The following is a 22777-nucleotide window of genomic DNA, read 5'->3' as shown; positions in this document are numbered from 1 at the left end:
ATGCTCCACCGCCCACCCCCAGCAGACCCCGGCGCGAGGCTCCCCCTGGCGGCCGGCCCGGCGCCTCCAATCCCTTCCCACAATGCCCGTTCAGGCGGCTCGGGCCCGGCCGCCGCGGCTCCAAGATGGCGCAGGCGATATTCGAGGCGCTGGAAGGTAGCGGGCTGCAAGGCCGGGTCGGGCGGGGCGCGGGGCCCATACGGCACCTCCCGGGGGCGCCGCAGCGTCAGGCAGGGCCGCGGCTCTTCCGCGCCGGGCGCCTCCCCTCCCTCCGCTGCACAGGGGCTCGGCGGCCGCGGGGCCGCCCCAGGCAGCCCGGCCGCCCGGGGGAGGGTTCCTGGAACAGCCGCGCACAGAGGCAGGAGGCTGCGCCACCCCCCCGCTGCAGCCGCCCGGAGCAGTGTCACCCTCATCCCCGGGGGAGCCGCCCGGAGCAGTGCCCCCCCCCCCGTGGGGACCCCCTCGCCATAGACCCGGCCAGCCGGGAGCAGTGCCCCCCCATCTCCCCCGGGGGAGCCTCCCGGAGCAGTGCCCCCCCACCTCTGTGGGGACCCCCTTGCCATAGATCCGGCCAGCCGGGAGCAGTGCCCCCACCCATCTCCCCCGGGGGAGCCTCCCGGAGCAGTGCTCCCCCCACCTCTGTGGGGACCCCCTTGCCATAGATCCGGCCAGCCGGGAGCAGTGCCCCCCCCCATCTCCCCCGGGGGAGCCTCCCGGAGCAGTGCCCCCCCCCATCTCCCCCGGGGGAGCCTCCCGGAGCAGTGCCCCTCCCCATCTCCCCCGGGGGAGCCTCCCGGAGCAGTGCCCCTCCCCATCTCCCCCGGGGGAGCCTCCCGGAGCAGTGCCCCTCCCCATCTCCCCCGGGGGAGCCTCCCGGAGCAGTGCCCCTCCCCATCTCCCCCGGGGGAGCCTCCCGGAGCAGTGCCCCTCCCCATCTCCCCCGGGGGAGCCTCCCGGAGCAGTGCCCCTCCCCATCTCCCCCGGGGGAGCCTCCCGGAGCAGTGCCCCTCCCCATCTCCCCCGGGGGAGCCTCCCGGAGCAGTGCCCCTCCCCATCTCCCCCGGGGGAGCCTCCCGGAGCAGTGCCCCTCCCCATCTCCCCCGGGGGAGCCTCCCGGAGCAGTGCCCCCCCCCATCTCCCCCGGGGGAGCCTCCCGGAGCAGTGCCCCCCCCCATCTCCCCCGGGGGAGCCTCCCGGAGCAGTGCCCCCCCCCCATCTCCCCCGGGGGAGCCTCCCGGAGCAGTGCCCCCCCCCATCTCCCCCGGGGGAGCCTCCCGGAGCAGTGCCCCCCCCCATCTCCCTGGGGGAGCCGTCCAGAGCAGTGTCCCTGCCTCACTCCTGTGGAACTCCTCCATAGATCTGGCCTGCCTGGAGCAGTGCCCCCACATCCTAGGGGAACCCCCCCAAGACCTGGGCCACCTGGGAGAACACCCCCCATCTCCTGCAAACCCCCCTAGAGATCTGGCTTTGTACAGTGCCCACACTCTGTGGAACCCCCTCCAGAGACCCAGACTGTGTGGTGCAATGCCCCCAGACCCTCTCAGGAGACCCAGCCTGCCTGGAGCAGTGCTCCCCAGGGAGCCCCCCACCCTGGGAAACCCCCCAAAGAGACCTGGCCCACCTGGGGCAATGCCCCTCTGGGTACCCGCACAGAGACCCGGCCCACCAAGAGCAGTGCCTCCCTGGGAACTCCCGCCCCCCATGTCCCTTCCTGGGAGACTCCAGGGCTAGGAATACCCTTTCCTCTCCTGGGATAGCCCAGCCCCAAGGGCCAGGGAGACCCTTTTCCCTTCTGGGAGACCCAGCCCCCAGGGAGATCCTGCTCCTGTATGTCCTAAGGAGATCCCCCCCCACACCCTGAAGTCCCCCTTCCTGAGCCTGCAGGACCCAGGAGACTCCTCCTGCCCCTCTTACTGATTGACCCAGCCCCTTCCTCTGGGGAGTTGCTGTCTCCAATGAGACCTCACCCCACCCTCTCTTCCTAAGAGAACCCCCAGGGCTCAGAGAGCAGGCCTTACCCCCTGGAGATGCACTTCCCCTTTCCCTGTAGGGCTGGTAGCCAATTCCTTTTCAGCGCCTCAGTAATAAATGTGGATCTTTCAATAAGCACTCTGTGACATTGGTTCATTATGTGCTGTAAGTGGCAGTGTGGATCAGGTTGGTAACGGATGGATGCGGTAGTTAATAGATTCAAGGCCAGAAGGACCATTCTGATAATCTAGTCCAGTAGTTCTCAGCCAAGGGTACACGTAGCCCTGGGGGTACACAGCGGTCTTCCGGGGGTACATCAGCTTGTTTAGATATTTGCCTAGTTTTACAACAGGCTACATAAAAAGCACAAGAGCAGTGAGTACAAACTAAAATTTCATACGACTTGTTTTTACTGTTCCATGACCTATACACTGAAATGTAAGTACAGCCCAATATTTGTATTCCAATTGATTTATTTTTTAATTATCTGGTAAACATGAGAAAGTAAGCATTTTTTCTGTAATAGCGTGCTGTGACACTTCTGCATGATGTCTGATTTTGTAAGCAAGTAGTTTTTAAAGTGAGGTAAAACTTGGGGTATGCAAGACAAATCAGACTCCTAAAAGGGGTACAGTAGTCTAGAACAGTGGCTTTCAACCTTGGGGCAAAGATGTACCTTCACAGCTGTTAGGAAAGCACTTAGCTCAGTGCTGGCATTACACACAAAATGAATAGTCCATGAGACTCAGAACGTGAAACTGGCAAGTCAAAAGAGAAATAGACCAGTCCTGTTTCAATGTCCAAGCCAAGAGAAATCCAAGAGGTAAACAAAAATCATAAATCAGTGGTCTCCCACTGGGCTCAGGATCCAATTCAGTTACTGCATTTATCTGGCCCTAATGACAGATTCAGATTCTGCAGAAAGCAAATTTTCATTAAAGAAAAAATGGGGCTTTTAGTGCTTATGATTGTGAAGAAAATCTTCCATATCTGACTATCATTTATGCAAAATGGATGCAATGTTGTCTTCCTCAGTCAGCAGATAGCCTGAAACAACTCTGATATGTGAACTGCCCCAACCATCTCAAATGGGTATTAATTCTTAAGATTATTGATTAAATTTTCAGATAATTTAGGCAATTGTGTACCTAATTTGTGAAATTACAGCAATTATATTTGCGTAACTAGTAACTCCATGGGCAAAATATCAGATTAATGAGGAGCAAAATGGTAGGGGTCCTAAAATTGTCTTGCATCACTTTTCCCACTGAATGATGCTAATTGCAACTTTAACATTATTGTAGTCAATATTCTACTCTTGATCTCTGCTCAAGCCTCCTTCTGTTTTCTCTGGGATCAAGGGTACTATGTGGCTGTAACCCAGAAGATCCGGCCACAGACTATCATTAAAAATTAGGTCTGTCAAGCAATTAAAAAAATTAATCACGCACACTGTTAAACAATAATAGAATACCATTTATTTAAATATATTTAAATATATTTTCAAATACGTTAATTTCAATTACAACACAATACAAAGTGATCAGTTTATATTTTTGTTACAAATATTTGCACTGTAAAAAACAAAAGAAATAATATTTTTCAATTCGCCTAGTACAAGTACGGTAGTGCAATCTCTTGATCATGAAAGTTGAACTTACAAATGTAGAATTATGTACAAAAAAACCTGCACTCAAAAATAAAACAGTGTAAAACTTTAGAATCTACAGGTCCACTCAGTCCTACTTCTTGTTCAGCCAATCGCTCAGACAAACAAATTTGTTCACATTTGCAGGAGAATAATGTTGCTCTCTTCTGATTGACGTCACCTGAAAGTGAGAACAGGTATTCGCATGGCACTGTTTTAGCCAGTGTTGCAAGATATTTACGTGCCAGATGCGCTAAAGATTCATCTGTCCCTTCATGCTTCAATGCGTCCGTGCTGATGACAGGTTCTGGTTGATAACGATCCAAAGCAGTGCAGACTGATGCATGTTCATTTTCATCATCTGAGTCAGACACCACCAGCAGAAGGTTGATTCTCTTTTTGGTGGTTCGGGTTCTATAGTTTCCACATCAGAGTGTTGCTCTTTTAAGCTTTCTGAAAGCACGCTCCACACCTCATCCCTCTCAGATTTTGGAAGGCACTTCATATTCTTAAACCTTGGGTCGAGTGCTGTAGCTATCTTCAGAAATCTCACATTGGTACCTTTTTTGCATTTTGTCAAATCTGCAATGAAAATGTTCTTAAAATGAACAACATGTGCTGGGTCATCTCCGAGACTGCTATAACATGAAATATATCGCAGAATGCCAGTAAAACACAGAGCAGGAGACATACAATTCTCCCCCAAAGAATTGTCACACATTTAATTAAAGCATTATTTATTTAATAAGCGTCATCAGCATGGAAGCATGTCCTCTGGAACGGTGGCTGGAGCATGAAGGGGCATACAAATGTTTAGTATATCTGGCATGTGAATAACTAGCAATGCTGGCTACAGAACTGCCATGCGAACACCTGTTCTTGCTTTCAGGTGACGTAAATCAGGAGCGGGCAGCATTATCTCCCGTAAATGTAAACAAACTTGTTTGTCTTAGCGATTGGCTGAACAAGAAGTAGGACTGAGTGGACTTGTAGGCTCTAAAGTTTTACACTGTTTTGTTTTTGAGTGCAGTTATGTAACAAAAAAAATCTACATTTGTAAGTTGCACTTTCACAATAAAGAGATCGCACTACTGTACTTGCATGAGGTGAATTGAAAAATATTTTTATAATTTTTACAGTGCAAATAGTTGTAATAAAATAATATAAAGTGTGCAGTGTACACTTTTATTCTGCCTTGTAATTGAAATTAATATAATTGAAAATGTAGAAAAATATCCACAAATATTTAATAAATGTCAATTGGTATTCTATTGTTTGACAGTGCGATTAAAACTGTGATTTATTTTTTAAATCACTATTAATTTTTTTGAGTTAATCGTGTGAGTTAACTGCGATTAATCGACAACCCTATTAAAAATGTAATCTGGCCCCCCTCACAGCCTGATCTTGGCATTTCTGGCATGAATATTAAGACAGGAATTAGGTTTTTAAAATTTTTGAGCTTCAGTAATTTAAGGTGTTTTAATTATCAACATAAACTATTAAAATAGAATTCTAGGTGTCCAATTCTCTTCTCACTATTCCTGCTGCTTGCTTATTTCCACTTGGACATTGCAATAGACTTGTAAGTTTCACACTCTGGTTCTGATGCACTAGCAGGAGTTTGCAGTGTTGCCCTTGCAAATGCTGCAGGGGAATAATTGTAAATGTATGCGTGTATTTTAAAATATTGGTTTCTCGTGAAATAAAACAAAACAAAACTTGCATTCTCCTGCAATATTCAGTTCCCTACAGTATGGAAAAGAACGCATGGTGGGTTTGTAAAGGAGCATGAATTGCATAACAGCTGCTCTCCCCTCCCTTCCCTGGAGTTGCAGAGCCATGCTGTTCTCATAGTCTTCTCTCCTATGTGAATCTGATAAGAGGAGGAGAGTATGCAGCATCTGCCACTGATGAGAAGAGGTGCAGCTGACAGATGACTTATAGATAAGGCTAAAATTTTGTCACAGATATTTTTAGTAAAAGTCACGGCCAGGTCACGGGCAAAAAAAGTCTGTGACTTTTACTAAAAATGTCTGGGACAATATTGGGATCTGCGGAGTTCCACGCTGCCTGAAGCAGGGCAGCTGCAGGGAGGCTAGGAGCCGCCTGCAGCAGCTGCGGGCTGCGGGGTACCCCCACCACCTGCAGCTTGCAGCTCCAAGGGCCCATGGCGCCCATGCACCTCTTGGCCCCCTGGGTGGCGGGGAACCCTGCAGCTTCCCACTGCTGATGTCATGGATTCCGTGACTTCCGCTACCTCTGTGACTAAATCATAGGCTTACTTACAGATATGCTCCTCAATTGAGGAGTGAGGGAGGGGAAGGCGCTGCACCCACCCTTCTCACCTTTATTCATAGGGGTACTTCTGAAGCAAATTGCCCGGCCTCCAGCTGTGCTGTCTGCCCAGCGGGTGTAGGAGATTCTTCACCCTACATTCTGCCTACCCACATACAGCAACAGTACTGGGATTCTGGGGTTGCCATGCTGCTCCCTACAAGCTGGCTTTTTAGAAGGGGAAATGAGGAAGAGAGACCGTATCTCATTACACATACAGAATGGTGGCAGAACTTCTGGGACTCCTATCTGCTTCCTGATGGGAATGTGATGAATAAAACAGACCATGCCTCAAAATCAGTTTCTGGGACAAGGGCTACAAAATGGATGATCTCATCTCCTATTTAACAGTTAAAATAATTGTTTAGAAAAAACACCCCCAAGCTTCCATTAGGGGTTGTTATTAGATATATTGTTATTTGTTGCAGAGCTATGAAGTGTGATGGGTACTTTACAGACACAAGTAAAGAAACAGCCCCTCCTCTGCAGAGCTTATGATATAAGGTCCCAGTCCTGCACGTGTCACTGAATTTAGTGCTTGGGACTGTGAGTGATCCCATTGATGTCAATGGAGCTACACCCAAGAGTGAGTCCTATGCTTGGCAGTAAATGTGTGTAAGATGGAGCCATAGGTTCAAATGAGACACAACAAGGAAGGTTAATAAAAGGAAAGGAAGGGGAGAAATCTAATGGGTCACAGGCAGACTGATCAGGTTACTCAGTTAAGGCATCTTGAGGGTTCTGTTACTTGAGTATATTAACTAGCTCCAATGGGTGCTACAGGAGTAGTGAGTTCTTAGCTAATCTTTAAAGTGCTGTGTATGTGTGCAGTTGGTGAGAGTCCCTCTCTCTCCCTTGTGGAGGCCCCTGGGCACCTGGGATGTCACCGCGGCAGTCCTGGAGAAGTTATATCGTGCAGATCTAAATACTCCCCTTGCAGCTTCTGTTGCACATGATATTCTTCGCTTCCTGCCCTAAACCCTGGCGTGGAGAAGATCTGTAGGAGGAAAGCAGCGCAGCTTCTCTGTGATGATTCCTTATGTCTTTGCAATCAGTTGCAGGATTTTCAAGCCTCTCCTCATTCTATTTACTAATTGGCTTCTCATCAGGATCTGCCCGTTAGCTGTACTGCTTGAAAATGATTTTACCTTGTAAGATTATTTGCTCTTTTTTATTGTGGTGCAGCAGTAGCATCACCGTGGTTAAGACTGCATTAGGGTTCAGTATTAACAGGAGCTTTAAACCTTTAGTTTGTAAAAATCTCATGGAAATGGCAAAAAGCCAAAACACAGAATATAAACTGAGTACTGTCTGAATTTTTCATGGTTTGATGAAAAATGAATTGAATCACACCCTTTTGGGCAGTGACTTCACCCCTTTTACAAGAAATCTAAACTGCTCTGGGAGCTGTCCTTTGGCTGCTTTTTGTTCCTAGAGTATCAGTTATACATCATTAGTGGTTGTCTACAGAGTTTTTAGATAACATTGTAGCTGCAATGAAAAAAAATATTTGTGCTAAGGTGAACCTGCCAATTTTTAATTGAATGGCAAATCTGCCTCAGTGTGAATGCCGTCACTGGCTTGTGGGGAATGCTAAAATGAGAAAGACCCTAACTGAGGGAATCTTTATAAATGTTGCTGTAGCTTAAGGGAAAGTTCCTTGAGCTGGCAAAGCAGAGACCACAAGTTCAAATCTTACCTCTTCTAAGTGCTGTTTCAATTCCCTACCCTTATTATTGACTCGAGCCATGAACCTTGACCCAGAAGACAGGGAAGAACTGCTGCACATTCCTTCCCTTTTTAAAAATTTGTTAGCAGAGAGTTTATTCAAGCTCACTGCAGGGCCAGAGCTCAGGTCTCTTAACAAAACAAACCCCAAGTCGCAGCCACTGCACCACATGGCTTGTGAGTAACTGTACCAGCCTGAGTTACCCTCTGTGTGACATAGTGACCTTAAACTAGTCTGAGCTTAAAATCTATGAAATTCCAAATGTTCCTGCACCTCCAAGTGGCACGTGCCACTGATCAGACCCCCTTCTGCAGCTAAAACTCTTTGCCCTCCCTGGGCATAGCTTCCCCAAAAACCAGCTCTCTCCTTCAGCTGTCAGATCTTCTTTTGCCTCTTCTTACCCACTCCTCCCATGACCATATAAAGAAAGATGAACTGGCTTTCTGCTCTTAGGATCTGGTTTCTCTCTTAGGATAACTAGCACATAGAATAGGTGGCGGGGTAGGGGGGAGCGGGAGCTCACTGAAGGAAGAAGAGCTAAGCGGGAGACATGGGGCCCCTGGGAGGGAGCCACTTTTCAGTGTTACTCGTTTAAGTTGTGTTTACAGTAGGATATGTTCAGATGGTGCAGAGTGAGATTTCAGACTCAGTGAACCAGTTCTTGTCCCAGAGGGCCTGCTTGGATGTCCCAAGGTAGGGCTGTGCTTTCCTTCTAACGCTTGCTTCTGTTTCTCTTTTAGGAATGGATAATCAGACAGTGCTGGCTGTTCAGTCCCTGCTAGATGGTCAAGGAGCAGTGACAGATCCATCTGGTCAAAATGTCAACACCTCCACCACCATCCAGTCCATGGGTGAGCCCCTCTCTTCCTTGCATGTGCAAGCAGAAAGAGACTCTTGTGGGCTGCCTTTCCTGCTGTGCCCTCTCTCCCAGTGGCCATTTGATCTCAGCAGCACGTCCAGGCCATGCACCTCAGTAAAGGCATGAAGGGAGGGGCACTTTCTGTATGTCACAAACCCCTTGCTGCAATGAACACTCAGGTTGCTCAATTATTTGGGGACAAATCATTGTGTAGCTAATTTAGGTGAGCAAGCAGGGTAGTTGCTGGCTTAAATGCCTATGAAAGTCTGGCTTTTCACTTCAGCCCTTTATCAGCAACACCGGGATCCAGAGCTGCTTTCCCCAAAACCGGAAGGCGTAGGCCAGACAGCATTTTATCAGGGCTCACTTGGAAGATGCAGAATTATTCTGTGACCTTTCCCCAAACACACACAAGTGAACGCTGTGTAATCAGTCTCTCCCGCCTCCATGCACTGCGGCTGATTGTTCTGTCTAAAGACAGCCCAGGCTGATCCATGTGAGCCTTTTTGACGTACTTGGAAGGAGCTAGAGGAATGCAAAGTTCAGTTACTTGTTTCTCATCCTCAGTAGGACATTCTGCAGCAAGAGCTCAGCTGACAAAATAGCTGAAGCTGCATAAGGCAAAACAGAATTCAGCTCACCCCTCCCCTAGCTGTGACAGCAGGAAGGCACCAAATTGTATCATCCCATTTCCGACCCTAACCGTAGTTGAAGGTAGCTCCATAGTCTGAGGAGGAGAAGGATCCTGAAGCCAGATCAATGATCCGTTCCCTTCTGATTGCAGATGACGAGGACGTGTTCCTGTGTGGGAAGTGTAAGAAGCAATTCAACTCACTGCCAGCGTTCATGACCCACAAGAGGGAGCAATGCCAAGGAAACACCCCTTCACTGGCCACTGTCTCGTTGGCTACCAACAGCGTGTACACTCCGTCCGTCACATCCGTGCAGCAGGCTCAGAGTGCCAATCGGCAGGTAGCTACACGGCATGCTGGGGGGTCTCTGCGCCACTGACTTTGGAGGGCAAGAGAACCCAGGGGTGAACGTTTACTGAATCCAGTTACACCTGGCTAGTGATCTCACCCTAGGGAGGCCGGGTTCGACCCACCTTGTTCTTATCTCTTGGAATCTATTCGAAAAGTCCATATAATCCCTTTACTATGGGCTTTCCTTCAGAACAGATGTGTCACTGCTCTTGAACAGCGGGTCAATAAAGAGTTTAATCTTTTATTATAGAATCACAGAAAGGTACGGCTGGAAGGGTCCTTGAGAGGTCACCAAGTGCAGCCCGCTGCACTAAGGCTGGACCAAGGAAACCTAGAACATCCCTGACAGGTGTTTGTCCCACCTGTTCTTAAAAACCTCCAACAATGGGGATTTCACAACCTCCCTCAGAAGCCTATTCCAGAGCTTAACTGCCCTTCTAGTTAGACCGTTGTTTCTATTATCTAGCTTAAAGCTCCCTTGCTGCAGATTAAGCCTATTACTTCTTGTCCTACCTTCAGTGCACATGGAGAACAATTGAGCACAGTCCTATTTATATCTTCCCTTAACATATTTGAGGACTGTTATCAAGTCATAGAATATCAGGGTTGGAAGGGACCTCAGGAGGTCATCTAGTCCAACCCCTCCAAGTCCCCCCCCCCCCCCCCCCGGTCTTCTTTTCTCAAGACTAAAAATGCCCAATTTTTTTAACCTTTCCTCATAGGTCAGGTTTTCTAAACCTTTTATGGGTCTCGTTGCTCTCCTCTGGACTCTCTCCAATTTGTCCACATCTTCCTAAAGTGTGGCACCCAGAATTTGACACAGTACTCCAGATGAGGTCTCACCAGAGCCAAATAGAGCCAGACAGTTACCTCCCGAGCCTTACATACCCCAGAATATTAGCCTTTTTAGCAACTTTATCACATTGTTGACTCATATTGAATGTGTGATCCACCATAACCTCCAGACCCTTTTCAGCATTATGACCACCAAGTCAGTTACTCCCCATTTTGTAACTGTGTATTTGATTTTTCCTTCCTAAGTATAGTACTTTGCATGTGTCTTTATTTAATTTCATCTTTCTGATTTTCAGACCAATTCTCTGATTTATCCAACTCCTTTTGAATTCTCATCCTGTTCTCCAAAGTACTTGCAGCCCCTCCCAGCTGGGTGTCATCCACAAATTTTATAAGCAGACTCTCCACTCCAATGTCCAAGTCATTAATGAAAATATTGAATAGTACTGGACCTAAGACTGATCCCAGTGGGGACCCCACCAGATATGCCCTCCCAGTTTGACAGCAAACCATTGATAACTGCTCTTTCAGCCAGTTTTGCACCTACCTTATAGTAAATTCATCTAGATCACATTTCCCTAGTTTGCTTATGCGAATGTCACATGGAGCTTGTCAAAAGCCTTACTAAAATTAAGATATATCACGTCTACTGCTTCCCTCCTATCCACTAGGCCAGTAACCCTGTCAAAGAAGGGAATTACATTGGTTGGTATGATTTGTTCTTGATGACTCCATGCTGGCTATTTCTTATAACGCTGTTATCCTCTAGGTGCCTACAAACTGATTGTTTAATCATTTGTTCCAGTATCTTTCCTGGTATTGAAGTTAGGTTGACTGGTCTATAACTTCCAGGGTCCTCTTTGTTCCCCTTTTTAAAGATAGCTACTATGCTTGTCCTTTTCCAGACCTTTGAGACCTCACCCATCCTCCCAGAGTTCTCAAAGAATATTGTTAATGGTTCTGAGATTGCTTCAGCGAGTTTCTTAAGTACCCTATAATGAATTTAATCAGGCCTTGCTGACTTGAATAAATCTAACTTATCTAAATATTCTTTAAACTGTTCTTTCCCTATTTTGGCTTGTATTCCTTCTCCCTTGTTTTTATTATTAATTGTGTATCTGGTCACCATTAACCTTTTTAATGAAGACTGAAGCAAAATGACATTAAAAACCTCAGCCTTCTTGACCTCATTAGTTTTAGCTCTCCTTCCTCATAAGTAAAGGACTTACACTTTCCTTCATCTTTCTCTTGCTCCTAATATATTTAAAGAACCTCTTTTTATTCCTTTCATGTCCCTTGTGCCTTAGTCTTTCTGATTTTTTCCCCTGCCATTCCTTTGTTCTCCTCATTAGCCATTCATCCATGTTTCCACTTTTTCTAGGATTCCTTTTTCTAGAATTCCTTTTGCTGTAGGACTGTAGTTCTAACTCGGGGTCCTAGTATTGTGGGTCTGTCTGGCCTGCTGCTTCCTACATGACTGGCTGCCGCTTTCCATATCTGGGGGTGGGCCTCACTCCCACCCTTTAGCTGCATCTAGCTCCCATACATAGAGAGAGGGTGCTGGATGTGGCATCCTCATCCCTGGATCTGCCTCCTAGTTCCTTCAGCGCCCAGTCTCCACGCACGACTCCGTATATCCCAGTGTGCCATGTGTGGGGAGAATTAAAAAAAAAAAAATTGCTGGAATTAAAAAAACCAAACATCTTCCCCCTACCCCAAACCTACCTTTCGCCGGAATTGAATCCATGCAGCTCTTCTTCTGCCACAGTGCTCCTGTATCCCCTCATACACACGGCATACTTTCTGCTCCTCAAATCAACCAAAAAGATGGAATTCTCCAGTAGTAAAAAAAAATGTGTTTTTTCCACCCTTAAAGTGAATCTAGCCCTGGGGAAAGGTGCTGTCGACTCTGGAGGCATCAGTTCTCACCGTAACCACAGAACAGGGACAGTGTGAGCAAAATCTTCCCCCATGCTGTCGCCCACAATGTACCTCAATTGTGACCTGGTGGGACCACCTCTAGGGGTGAGAAGGAAGTACAGTCTTCCTGGCCATCTAGTCCCTGGCCTTTCTGATTTCACCACGTCACCTGGTTAGTCAGAGCATTCCACTGAAGGTCTTAATGCAATTTGTTCTTCAGGTCACCTTTAATAACCATCATGGTTTGAACTGTAAACCCATAGCCAGCTCCCTATCCCATCTCCAATCCCCTGAGCCATTAGGTCTCCCAGGATTGATTCGTTCGTAGATTCTGAGGCCTGAAGGTACCACTGTGATCATCTAGTCTGATCTCCTGTATAGCACAGGCCAGAGAACTGCCCCAAAATAGTTCCTTTTGAACTAGAGTATTGGAAGGTCTAGCTCTCGTTTTTCTGAACAGTGCCAGTGTGGTTCCCGATGGCAGGATAGACCCATAGGTGAAGAGACAAACAGTAGCAACCAGTAGATCTCTAGTGTGGCCAGTCGACTGAGGAGAGCTGGAGGTAGCAGAGACTCATCGGTTTAGTAAAGAGCACATCCTCGTTCCTTTCCTGGGCATTTCAGAGATTATTTCTCTTGTTCTAATGTTGAGCCCCACCACTTTTTTTTCCCCATTCTTTCAGCAAATTTCCACATACATCACGGTTCCTCCATCTCCGCTGATCCAGACACTCGTGCAGGGGAATATCTTAGTCAGTGACGAGGTACTGATGTCAGCCATGTCCGCTTTTACATCCCTGGACCAACCAATGCCCACGGTGCAGCCCTCCGTGCAGGTAAGGGGAGTGCGTTTTCCAAACAGACTGAGTCCCTGGCTGAATAGCAGATGGAGTTCTGGCTAGCAGCGTCACTTGCACGGTTCAAAGAGCTGCTTTGATGTTGGTGCCTGGGCACCTTCTCAAAAACAACAGCAGAGGTCAGGTTGGAAAGCAACAAGTGATGGGCCTATTTCAAGATCTGCTCACTCACACTGCCTCTCGCAGCAGATTGTGCTGCTCTTCATAATACAGTCATCCCTGCTTCTTTCTTGTGTGCTATGATCCCCCATGAAATAATGTGCATGTTACCGTGTAATCATCAGGGACCATCCTGACCAACGACCAGGGAGATCAATGGGACGCCTCCCTCGGAGCTGTTGTTTAATGCTGTCTGCCGACTTGGGCAGGTGTCCCTGCACTGGTTACCCTCTTCGCATTCTGAGGGGTTTCCTTGTACCCAGAAGGACTACAAAGAAAATGAAGCCAATGCTTGGATTCTAGAGCACAAGATGACCATCAACAGGGAAAAGTGGCAGAACACTGAGCTGCTGCATACCCTCTCAGTCTGACCCCTGCACGGTATATAGGTGGTTGTTGGATTGCTCATTCCTTCCTTAGAAACTAGATACTGTATTCAGTAAGGTGCCCACATCTGTGTCAAAAAGGGCATTTTGCCCAGAGTTCGCTTTGTCTGCTGATCTGACAGTGAATTATGAATGATGTCATGAGTGAGGCTTCTGCAACTCCGGACCTGTGCTGCATTTTCAGTGTCTTCTCTGTCTGTCTCTTGTTCCGGTTTTCAGAGCAGCTTGAGTATGCACACTGGAGCTGGGTACCTTTCCCAGCCCCCTCCTCCACCGCCACCCCCACCTCCTCCTCCACCTCAGCCCCCACCTCCTCCCGCTCAGACCCTGGGAGCACCGGGACAGCCCAGCACTGGCGGCAGCCGGGTGGTGGAAGTGTACAGCGCACCTGCTCCTCTGGCAGGAAACAGCACAGTGGAGATACAGACGCTGGGGATGCAGCCCTATCCGCCCATAGAGGTAAAGCCATGTCCCTGGCCTCATATTGAGAGCATAGCCATGGGTCATCCCTCAGATGCCGCTCTACCTTCTGACCAATACACGACACTTAAGGCTCCTGCAAGCTCATTTCACAAGCTGGGGAGAAGATGCTGCTCATGAGTCAGCTGGATTAGAAAGGCAATTTGTCATAAAATTAGTCAGGGAAAGATGTGTTAGGTTGTCTGGTAATCAATGAGTATTTCCTCTGCGGGAAAGTCATGATCAGAAAGATGTCAACAAGCTGAAGGGAATGGGGAGAACACGAGAATGATTAAGGGACCGGAGGGATTGACTTATGAGGAGAGATTAAAAGAGCTGAACACATGTAGACGTGTTTAAGGGGAGGATTTCCTGTAACTGCCTGTGAGTATTGGAAAGGGTATCTGCTGGGAAGACAGAGACTTTGCAAAGGGATTGAACTAGGAGTAGTGGGCCGAAACTCAGCACAGGAAAGATTAGTCTGAATATCAGAAAAAATACCCTGATAGTGAGATTCCTCAGGCAGTTAAATAGTCTCCCAGGGGAAGTGGTGGCAGCCATGTTACTTGAGACCTTGAAACGGGACTGGGGAGTATGCGGTAGGAGACGACATGCCAAACTTCTCCAGATGCCTTTTCAGAAAGGCCCTCAAACTGTGTTACTCCAGATTGATGACTCGGTCTGCTTTGCTAACTAAACCCTTCGCCTTCCCAATAATATTGTCAGTTTGTTTAACTGGAATCTGCACAGCAGAACTTCCTTCAGCAATCTTCATGGGGTTGATAACAGGAGCTTGAGCTTTCCACCTTCAGGGTCACAGGTTTGAGTCCAGATCCAGGTGATCAGCTCTGGAGAGCAGAGAGACAGTTCCAAGGGCTAATCAGGAATAGCTAGCTCTTTGTTTTGAGAGATTATACTTTGGTGTCCAAGTCTTGCTAATAACTCCTGAATACTTGGCAAGGTTCAGTCTGAGAGCTGCCCTTTGTGCATTGGTTTAGCCTCCCTTTGGTTAGAGAAACAGATTACCGGTTTGATCCAGTTAGGCAGGACCCTGGACTAGACAGACTAATGATCTAGTATGGCAACTTCTCCACAGATTTAGCAAATGTATTTTCACTCGTGATTGCATTATTCCAGGTGCCAAGCCAGTGTGTGGAAAGTCCTGTGTATCCCTCCCCTCCTGTGTACAGCCCAGGGAAGCAGGGCTTCAAATCCAAAAGCACTAATATTCCTGCTCCTTTGACCAATGCATCCGGAGGAAACGTGGCCGGTTTTGATTCCACCTCAACCGCCAAAAATAGGCGTTCCAAAAATGACAGTGGGCTGCAAGAAGGTATGTCTCCTTATGGCCAGCTCCTGCTATAACCCGTAGACCATCATGTCTCCATTGCATTTCGCTTTTAGACTGGAAGCTCTTGAGACTCTGTTAGCAAATGTACAACACAGTGTACTCTTGCTATGCTATACAAAAAATCCTATACAAAAAGTAGAATTGGCACCTATTATTGCCCCATGGGACGAACTCTTGTGTTGTGGCCAGTCATATCCAATCAAATGTTCTTTGGTCCTGAATGCAATTGAATTGGGGTAGCGAATTCCCATTATGCACTCTTTCTGTTTCAGGGAAACCTAAGTCCCCCAAACTGAAGTGCACTTATTGTGACAAGGCCTTCACCAAGAACTTTGACTTGCAGCAGCACATCAGAAGGTAACAGTGAGATGCTAACCCAGATGCGGCAGGGATGGCCGAGTGGGGCGGGCTGTTGATTGCACAGGAGGCGTGAGCTGTAATTGCATCTTTTACTTTTTGAGTATGAGCTGGTTTTGGAGTCCTCTTTGCTCACTAGCTGATGAGAACGTCCACGGTTCCTGTTCCCTGGATATCCAACCACCTTCACCTCCAGAGCTGCCCCTTGGGAGTGAAAATTCAGAGTGATGCCTGAAGAGGAAGGATAAAAGCTCTAGTCTCAGCCCCGAGCAAAGATTTAAAAGCTTGATGGGCAGCTAGCAAGAGTCATTTAAACTCCAAGCCCATCCTGGGGCCCCTCACATGTTGAACACCAAGCATCAGAAGTGGCTTCTGGGCTGGAACAGGAAGAGAGAGCAGAAAGATCTCCCTCCCTGTAATTTGGGGTGGGGGGAAGAGAGAGAGAAGAGGACAGGGTTCCCCTCTTCCTAGTCTGGAAGCAGAGTGGGAGGAAAAGAAGGGATCCCCTGATGCTGGAGCAGAAGAAAGGGGTTTTATTCTAAGCCAAGCAATGATGGTCAAGTGCCTTATTGGGGCAGTGCAGAAAAACGTGATGATAAGTGTTCCGACTTCATTGCAGAGGTCCTCCCCACCCCCAAACTACTCCTGGGCTGTAACTCTGTGTTCTGTATATAAGGCCTGTTTTTCCCACTCCACCCACAAAATCCATTGATGCCAGTTGATCAGGTTCCCAGCCCTTTGCTGGGGATGCCCAGGGGCTAATCTGCCAAGCAGCGAGGTTCTCAGTTCACTCCTGGGACAGCTGCTCCCTGTGATCCATGCTTACAGGCCACCACCTCCTGTCATGCATCTTCACTGATGTGCTGCGGTCTGCCCTGCAGCCACACAGGTGAGAAGCCGTTCCAGTGCATCGTGTGCGGCCGAGCCTTTGCGCAGAAGTCCAACGTGAAGAAGCACATGCAGACCCATAAGGTGTGGCCGCCGGGGCTCGGGTGCACCATCTCCCGCAACTCCATCACGGTGCAGGTCATGGCACTGAACCCCAACCAGCAGGAGGACGAGGAGAACCCAGGTGTGCTACTCTTGGAAATTGCCTACTAGGAAGCAGAGCGACACTCCCAGGATCTCTGAACACTCCTCATTCCCAAAGCTCCTCCAACCCGTGTATCCCTCATGTTAGCTTCCTCTGGAGTTAATGCCAGTGCTGCCGCTATCTGGAGACCGAGCATTTAGCAGCATCTATTAGACTATTGCACAGATCAGACATGTGGGCTAATGCAACCCTGTGTGCTCTGGCTTGCCGTTCTGCACTGCTCAGGGTGGTGAAGTCTCGTCTAACTGGCCAGTCCAGAATTCTCTTGGTGTGGAGGAGTTCCCAGCTGGCATCCAGTGGTGTAACCAATGTTTACACCAACCTCCCCCGAACACTGGCATGGAGGGTGGGGCAGAGCATGACTCAGCTCTGCTAGTTCTCAACGGGTATGTGGTCCTATAGGGCCATAACCAGCTGGCATAAGTTACAGAAGTGTAGGGGCTGCTCTAATGTACACTGAAGCTAGGCAGCTAGTGAATCAGGGATGCGTAACTGGCTAGCTGATGCCTCTCGTCTCCTGCACTGAGCAAATCTTGATGGAGGAATGAATATGGCCTTAGATCGTCAGGGACCCGTTGAGTTCTCTTTTCAATGAGACAGCTGGAACACAGCTGGGAGCATGACAGGTAAGAATAGTGAGTCACAGAAGGGTAGCCAGAATAATCAGGGCCCTTGATAATCTGTTGTAAAGGGAAGGCTAGGGGAATTGAATTGTCTAGCTAGAAGAATTGGCACTTAAGAAGGGAGCTGGAGGCTGGCCCAGAGACCAAAAGTAAGTGTCACATGGCAATGGAGGGCTGGGGCCTTAGTCAGTTTTCAAAGCTGTTCAAAAACTGACCTCAGGAATGCTTCAATTTGTCTTTCTCTCTGTGCCTCTGCCCGTTTCTCCAGGCTTAAGCCAGGCCTCCAGGAACTCTCCCCAGCAGCCTCAGGCCATGGCCCCCGCAGAAGAGAGTGAGGTTGGCAAACTGGAAGCCAAGCAGGTTGTCCTGATTGATAGCTCTTACCAGTGCCAGTTCTGCCCCAGCAAGTTTAACACCTATTTCCAGCTCAAATCGCACATGACGCAGCACAAGAACGAGCAGGTGGGTGACACAGTGTGGACACTCGTGTTTGTGGGGCCCGCATCGGTAATCAGACTGAGACGTTAGTTTGGCTCCAAGTGGCCTTGGTCTAATTATCGGTGAGGATCAGGTAGAAGTGGAATGAACATGGCAGGTTCTCCCCAGCACAAGGAGAGGCTTGTCTTTGTAGAGTGCTTGTGGCTCTGTTATAATCAAGTGCATTCACATCATAAAACCGGCTGCTGCAGTGCTGCATTGTGCTTCTTGGCTCTTCTTGTGTGGGTCTGGATTGGAAAAGAGCAGCTTCAAGCAGAGCCCCAGCCCTGCTGTGTTGCTTGGAAGAAATCAGCCAAGGAGTGGGCTAGTTGGCAGCTGTGGAGAGCTGGAAAAACCAAATCCAGAACGCTTTAAAATGGTCAGCAACCATCGAGTTGTGGAGTAGTTGCCTATGGAATCATGTGATCTCATTTCTGTTACTCTTATCCTCCATCTTCTGGCCTGTTCCACTCATTTGCTGTGTGTCTTTGGCAAAGACTGCAGCTTTTGGTGTTTACAATGCCCAGCATGCAGGGTCCCCGATCCTGACGGGGGCCTCTGAATGCCACAACAATAGAACTGATCATAAAAAGAGGTGGACTTAGCCCAGCTCAATGGGAGGGAGGGCATTTGGATTTACCTGCTGGGGCTGCTGCCTTGCTCGTGGGTCCCCGTTAGCCTCAGCGGTTGTAATGTTGAGGCTGCATGTTCCCAGAGTCTTGGCTGCCCGTTGGGAGAAGATGCTATCAGGGAAGAGCTCCCCAGCATTTGGCTACCAGCTGGCTTTCAGTGTTACTGAGCAGCTCTAGTGTGTTTGGGCTAACTGGCCTTGGAGATGGCTGAGTTTCCTGCTGCGTGGGCACAGTGAGGCTGGAGCACCAACACCATGAGTTACCTCTGGGGAAGAGTGAAATTAACTTTCACTCTTGTACTCCTTGCTGGTAGGTGCTGTCCATTTCTTTAAATCTCAGATTTGACCCATAGTAACACTGGTACAGTGTGACTGTGACCGTTGTGTTGCAGAGCTGTTTTATTTAAAATCTTCCGCCACCATCTCCAAGAACTTCTGACCAGAAGGCAGTTAACACATTTAACAATGGCGTGTGCTCCTGCTGCTGGCACCGGGTGGGGGTTAGTGAATGGGTGCTGCTTTTGGAGTGCTGCTCCCATAACTGATAGTGCATAAATGGCAGCTGTGGCACGATGAGACACTCTGGGGACTGAAATTGCTGCTTTTGTTCATAAACACAGCCAGGCTAATTTAGCGCTATCCAAACTAGGGGAAAGTCCATGGGTCCAGCAAGAGAGGAGAAAATTAGTAGCAATAATAATTTGACAGTGTATAGTGTGGAGCAGATTTTCAAGGGCACAGAGGGAGGTAGGGCACCTAACGGCCAATGAAAGTCAGTGAGAATTAGGCACCTGACTGCTGTTTGAGGCTTTGGAATCTCCCCCTGTATCTTTAATTCATGGATCTCACAGTGATTTAATTAAACTCCCAATGAGTAGCTAAATATCACCATCCCCCTGTTACACATGGAGAAAGTTAAGGTTAAAGCTGGGATTTTCAAAAGAACCTTGGTGGTTTAGGAGCATGGTTCCTAGTGGCTTTCAGTGAAACTCGGGCTCCTAAATCACTTAGATGCTTTGGAAAATTGCCCACTCAATGACTTGCTGAAGGAGGCAGTATCAGAGCCTGCAAGAGCATACAGGAGTCTTGAGTCCGAGTCTTACGCCCTCACGCTTGAGTACACCACATCTGTTGGCAGGGGAATCGCACTGTTTTTATCGCCAATGTGCGCCACTCTCGTAGCTCTCCCTTCCTCCCATAAACTCCTGCCTCTTCCTCCAGGTGTACAAGTGCGTGGTGAAGAGCTGCGCTCAGACGTTCCAGAAGCTGGAGTCCTTTCTGGAGCACATCAAGAACCACCAGGAGGAGCTGAGCTATCGCTGCCATCTGTGCAGCAAGGACTTCCCCTCCCTGTATGAACTGAGCGTCCACCAATACTCCCACAGCCTGCTGCCCCAGCACAGCCCCAAGAAGGACGTGGCCGTGTACAAGTACGGTAGCAATCCGAACGGTGGTTACCAGGCGCAGCAGGAGAGAGTGACAGCCTCGCGCTTCAGGCGGAGTGCATGTGCTCTCAGACCCAAGCGCTGAAGGGACACGAGGGGAAGCATGTGGGATCTTGTTTTCAGCTGCTGGGATTATATTGGGTTCACGTGGTGCATAGCTGAGTGCCCTGCTGCCTGGCGACTGTGGCCAAACGCTTTGTGCACAGAATGCGAGTCTGAGGGCTTAGGTGCCACGGGTGCTGTTGGCGTTCACTGCATTTACATATGGAGAGTGAGCGGGCTACCCGGGTGAATTAATCACAACCAATATCTACAGTAAAAGGTGTCACTTATGTACCAGTGCGGTGGGCGTGGGAGCTGTGTCCAGGCAAACGTAGCCGTTCCACAACAGTCTCATTCTCTTTTTAAAGCATAGCGAGCTTTGTTGACCTGGAAAGCTGATAGATGGTTGATGGAGGGAGCAAGTGAGACTCTGGTGCCTTGCTCTGTGTTCTGTGGACAGCACTTACAGTGCTATGGAAACGCTGAGGGGAAGATTGCAAGTAGATCGAGGAGCACAGTGACTTCTTGGAATGCATCTGGGAGCCTTGTCTGGATTATATACCATTATATTATGTGACTGCTGCTCCTTAGAAAGGCTTGTAATTTCTAGTTGTCCTTGCACCTGTAGAGAGGCCGGGGTTCATCTTGCAATGAGTTAAGAGATGAGTGATTTTCTCTGAGGGCTTGGCTCTGTTTAGGTTTGATATTTCCCCTTGCCCCTCCATTCTGTATTTCTTGTAATGGGGTAGAGGAAGGATTCTTAAATTAGCAGAAGCCTTGAAGTGGAAATCTGGGTTTGCAAACTCATGGGGTTAGGATGGGGGAGGGGGTTATTGCTGCTCTCCAAACACTTTGTGTTCTGTTACTGTTTTTAACCAAACATTGGGAAAACTGAATAGAGAATGTACAGGGTGGATAACTGTCTGCAGAGATAGCGTATGGTATGGCTGCTGTGGCTGGTCCTTGCTCACATGCTCTCTTCTGTCTCTCCTCATTCAGGTGTGTCAAGTGTGTCAATAAATACTCCACCCCAGAAGCGCTGGAGCACCATCTGCAGACGGCAACGCACAACTTCCCCTGCCCTCATTGCCAGAAGGTAGGTGGGGCTTTTTGCACGAGATGACCCTGGAGAGATGTTTGGGTTTCTGAGGGGGATGGGGAATTCGTCTCCCTTTCCTCTCCCTTTCTACCTCAGTACAGACTGGCAGGTCCTCTAGGACTTCTCAAGAGAGGGAGGAGTGTTCTGGCCCCCTTGTCTCTCTAGAGCAGAGTCCATTCCTCCCCACAGTGCCAGCTCTTCTGCTGCACCCCATTCACTGATCAATACACTTTTCTCCAATTTCCTGCCATCCCTCAACCCTGCATCATATTGAGCCCCAATCCTGCAAAGGGTTGAGTGCCCTGAGCCCCAAATACTCTATTGACAGCGAAGGACACTCAGCACCTGACAGGATCTGTCCCTTTTACAGTACAGGAATGCTGGATGTTATGCTGGCCTGCCTCACCTCCCAGAGTCAGGGATGGCTACAGGAGCGAGGCTGGCTTTAGTGTGGTTTCTGTGGTTTCTTGGCTTCTCCTTCAGCCCCCACTGTGACCATTAGCCTGTTCCCTCCTTGAACCACTAGGCACATCCTGCCTACAGGAAGAAGAATGTAGAGCCCCAGCCTTGCTAACCCATCGCTTGTCTCCCATCCAAATAAACCTCTATGTGCCCCTCCCACTGTTGTCCTCTCCTCTTTTGGATGAATGCTGTGTGTACTTGGAAAGGACAAGCTTGTCCTGATAGCGTGTCTAGAGCTGGACGCCCAGGCAGCCTTTGGCTGTGGACGTTCTGATCACGTCACCCCCGGGGGTTGAGGGGCAGAATTGCGGGCGCTGAATTCTAATACACTTTGTTTGAAAATCTAGACTAAAATGTGGACCCTTGCTCCTCTGTTTATAGCTAAGGAGGTGAAAATCCTGCAGTGGGGGCAGGAACAATCTCAGAGGAAAGACCACTTTGTACTGAGGTAGCTCGGGAAGGGGAAACGCACACCCGCCATGGTTAGTAACCCATCTTTTTTTATGTGTCGTCCTTTGTCCCCGAAAGAGACAGGTGCTCTCTGTGCAAGGCTGTGGCCATGTTAGGGTTAGCTTGCTGCTTTTCACATCTGCATGTAGGGCAGTCCATTCCCCCTCTCCCATTGATCCTTGGGGGACTTCCCAACACACAGGGGCAGCAGCCTGTGACTCCTGCTGTTGGAAAGCCCTTTCGGTAGGCAGCTTTTTTTTGCTTCTGAGTTTGTGAGTTACTAAGATTGCTTCTGTGCGGAGGGAGTGTAGCGTAGTGGTGAGCATGCAGCACTGGGAGCTAGGTTCTCTGCCTAGCCCTCGTGCGGACTGGTGGCATTATCGTCAGCAAATCATTGGACTGGTGTGTTTAGTTTTCCCGTGTGTGAAATGAACTGTTAATAATGTCGGCATGGCAAATGTCACCCATTAATGGATAAACGCTTTGGAACCCTGTGATGGAAGATGATTGGGGGATGCACAATACTGTTAGTACGAAGTGCAACGGGTCCCTGCCACAGTTGATCTCAGTACTACCCGCAGGAAGTGGGCAGAGTGGGTGCTTCTCAAATATTCCCTTCTTGTTATAAAAGCTATTTCCAGGGG

At 48.8% G+C, this 22777-nt stretch overlaps 1 protein-coding gene across 4 annotated transcripts in view; it reads left to right on the top strand.

Moving 5' to 3' along the window:
- Window positions 1-84: 84 nt before the first annotated feature.
- The window catches only part of ZNF341 (zinc finger protein 341), a 29285-nt gene continuing 6592 nt past the window's right edge, over window positions 85-22777 (top strand). For 3 of the 4 annotated variants that reach the window (XR_012154711.1, XR_012154712.1, XM_073309898.1), the window contains exons 1-11: window positions 91-156; window positions 8426-8536; window positions 9329-9516; window positions 12926-13078; window positions 13864-14103; window positions 15241-15436; window positions 15727-15811; window positions 16693-16883; window positions 17796-17989; window positions 19857-20065; window positions 21122-21218. Coding sequence is in view for 2 of the 4 variants with exons in the window: in XM_073309898.1 (XP_073165999.1) it covers window positions 126-156; window positions 8426-8536; window positions 9329-9516; window positions 12926-13078; window positions 13864-14103; window positions 15241-15436; window positions 15727-15811; window positions 16693-16883; window positions 17796-17989; window positions 19857-20065; window positions 21122-21218 (1695 nt within the window). In the remaining 2 variants the exon portion in view is untranslated. Of the gene's footprint in view, window positions 157-6384; window positions 6543-8425; window positions 8537-9328; window positions 9517-12925; window positions 13079-13863; window positions 14104-15240; window positions 15437-15726; window positions 15812-16692; window positions 16884-17795; window positions 17990-19856; window positions 20066-21121; window positions 21219-22777 lie in introns of all 4 variants that reach the window. The other variant, XM_073309899.1, reaches the window with a different exon arrangement.

This window comes from Lepidochelys kempii, chromosome 13, assembly GCF_965140265.1.
Source record: "Lepidochelys kempii isolate rLepKem1 chromosome 13, rLepKem1.hap2, whole genome shotgun sequence".
Lineage (NCBI taxonomy): Eukaryota > Metazoa > Chordata > Testudines > Cheloniidae > Lepidochelys > Lepidochelys kempii.
The sequence above is the reverse complement of the archived record's forward strand: the minus strand, read 5'-3'. Positions and strand labels throughout refer to the sequence as shown.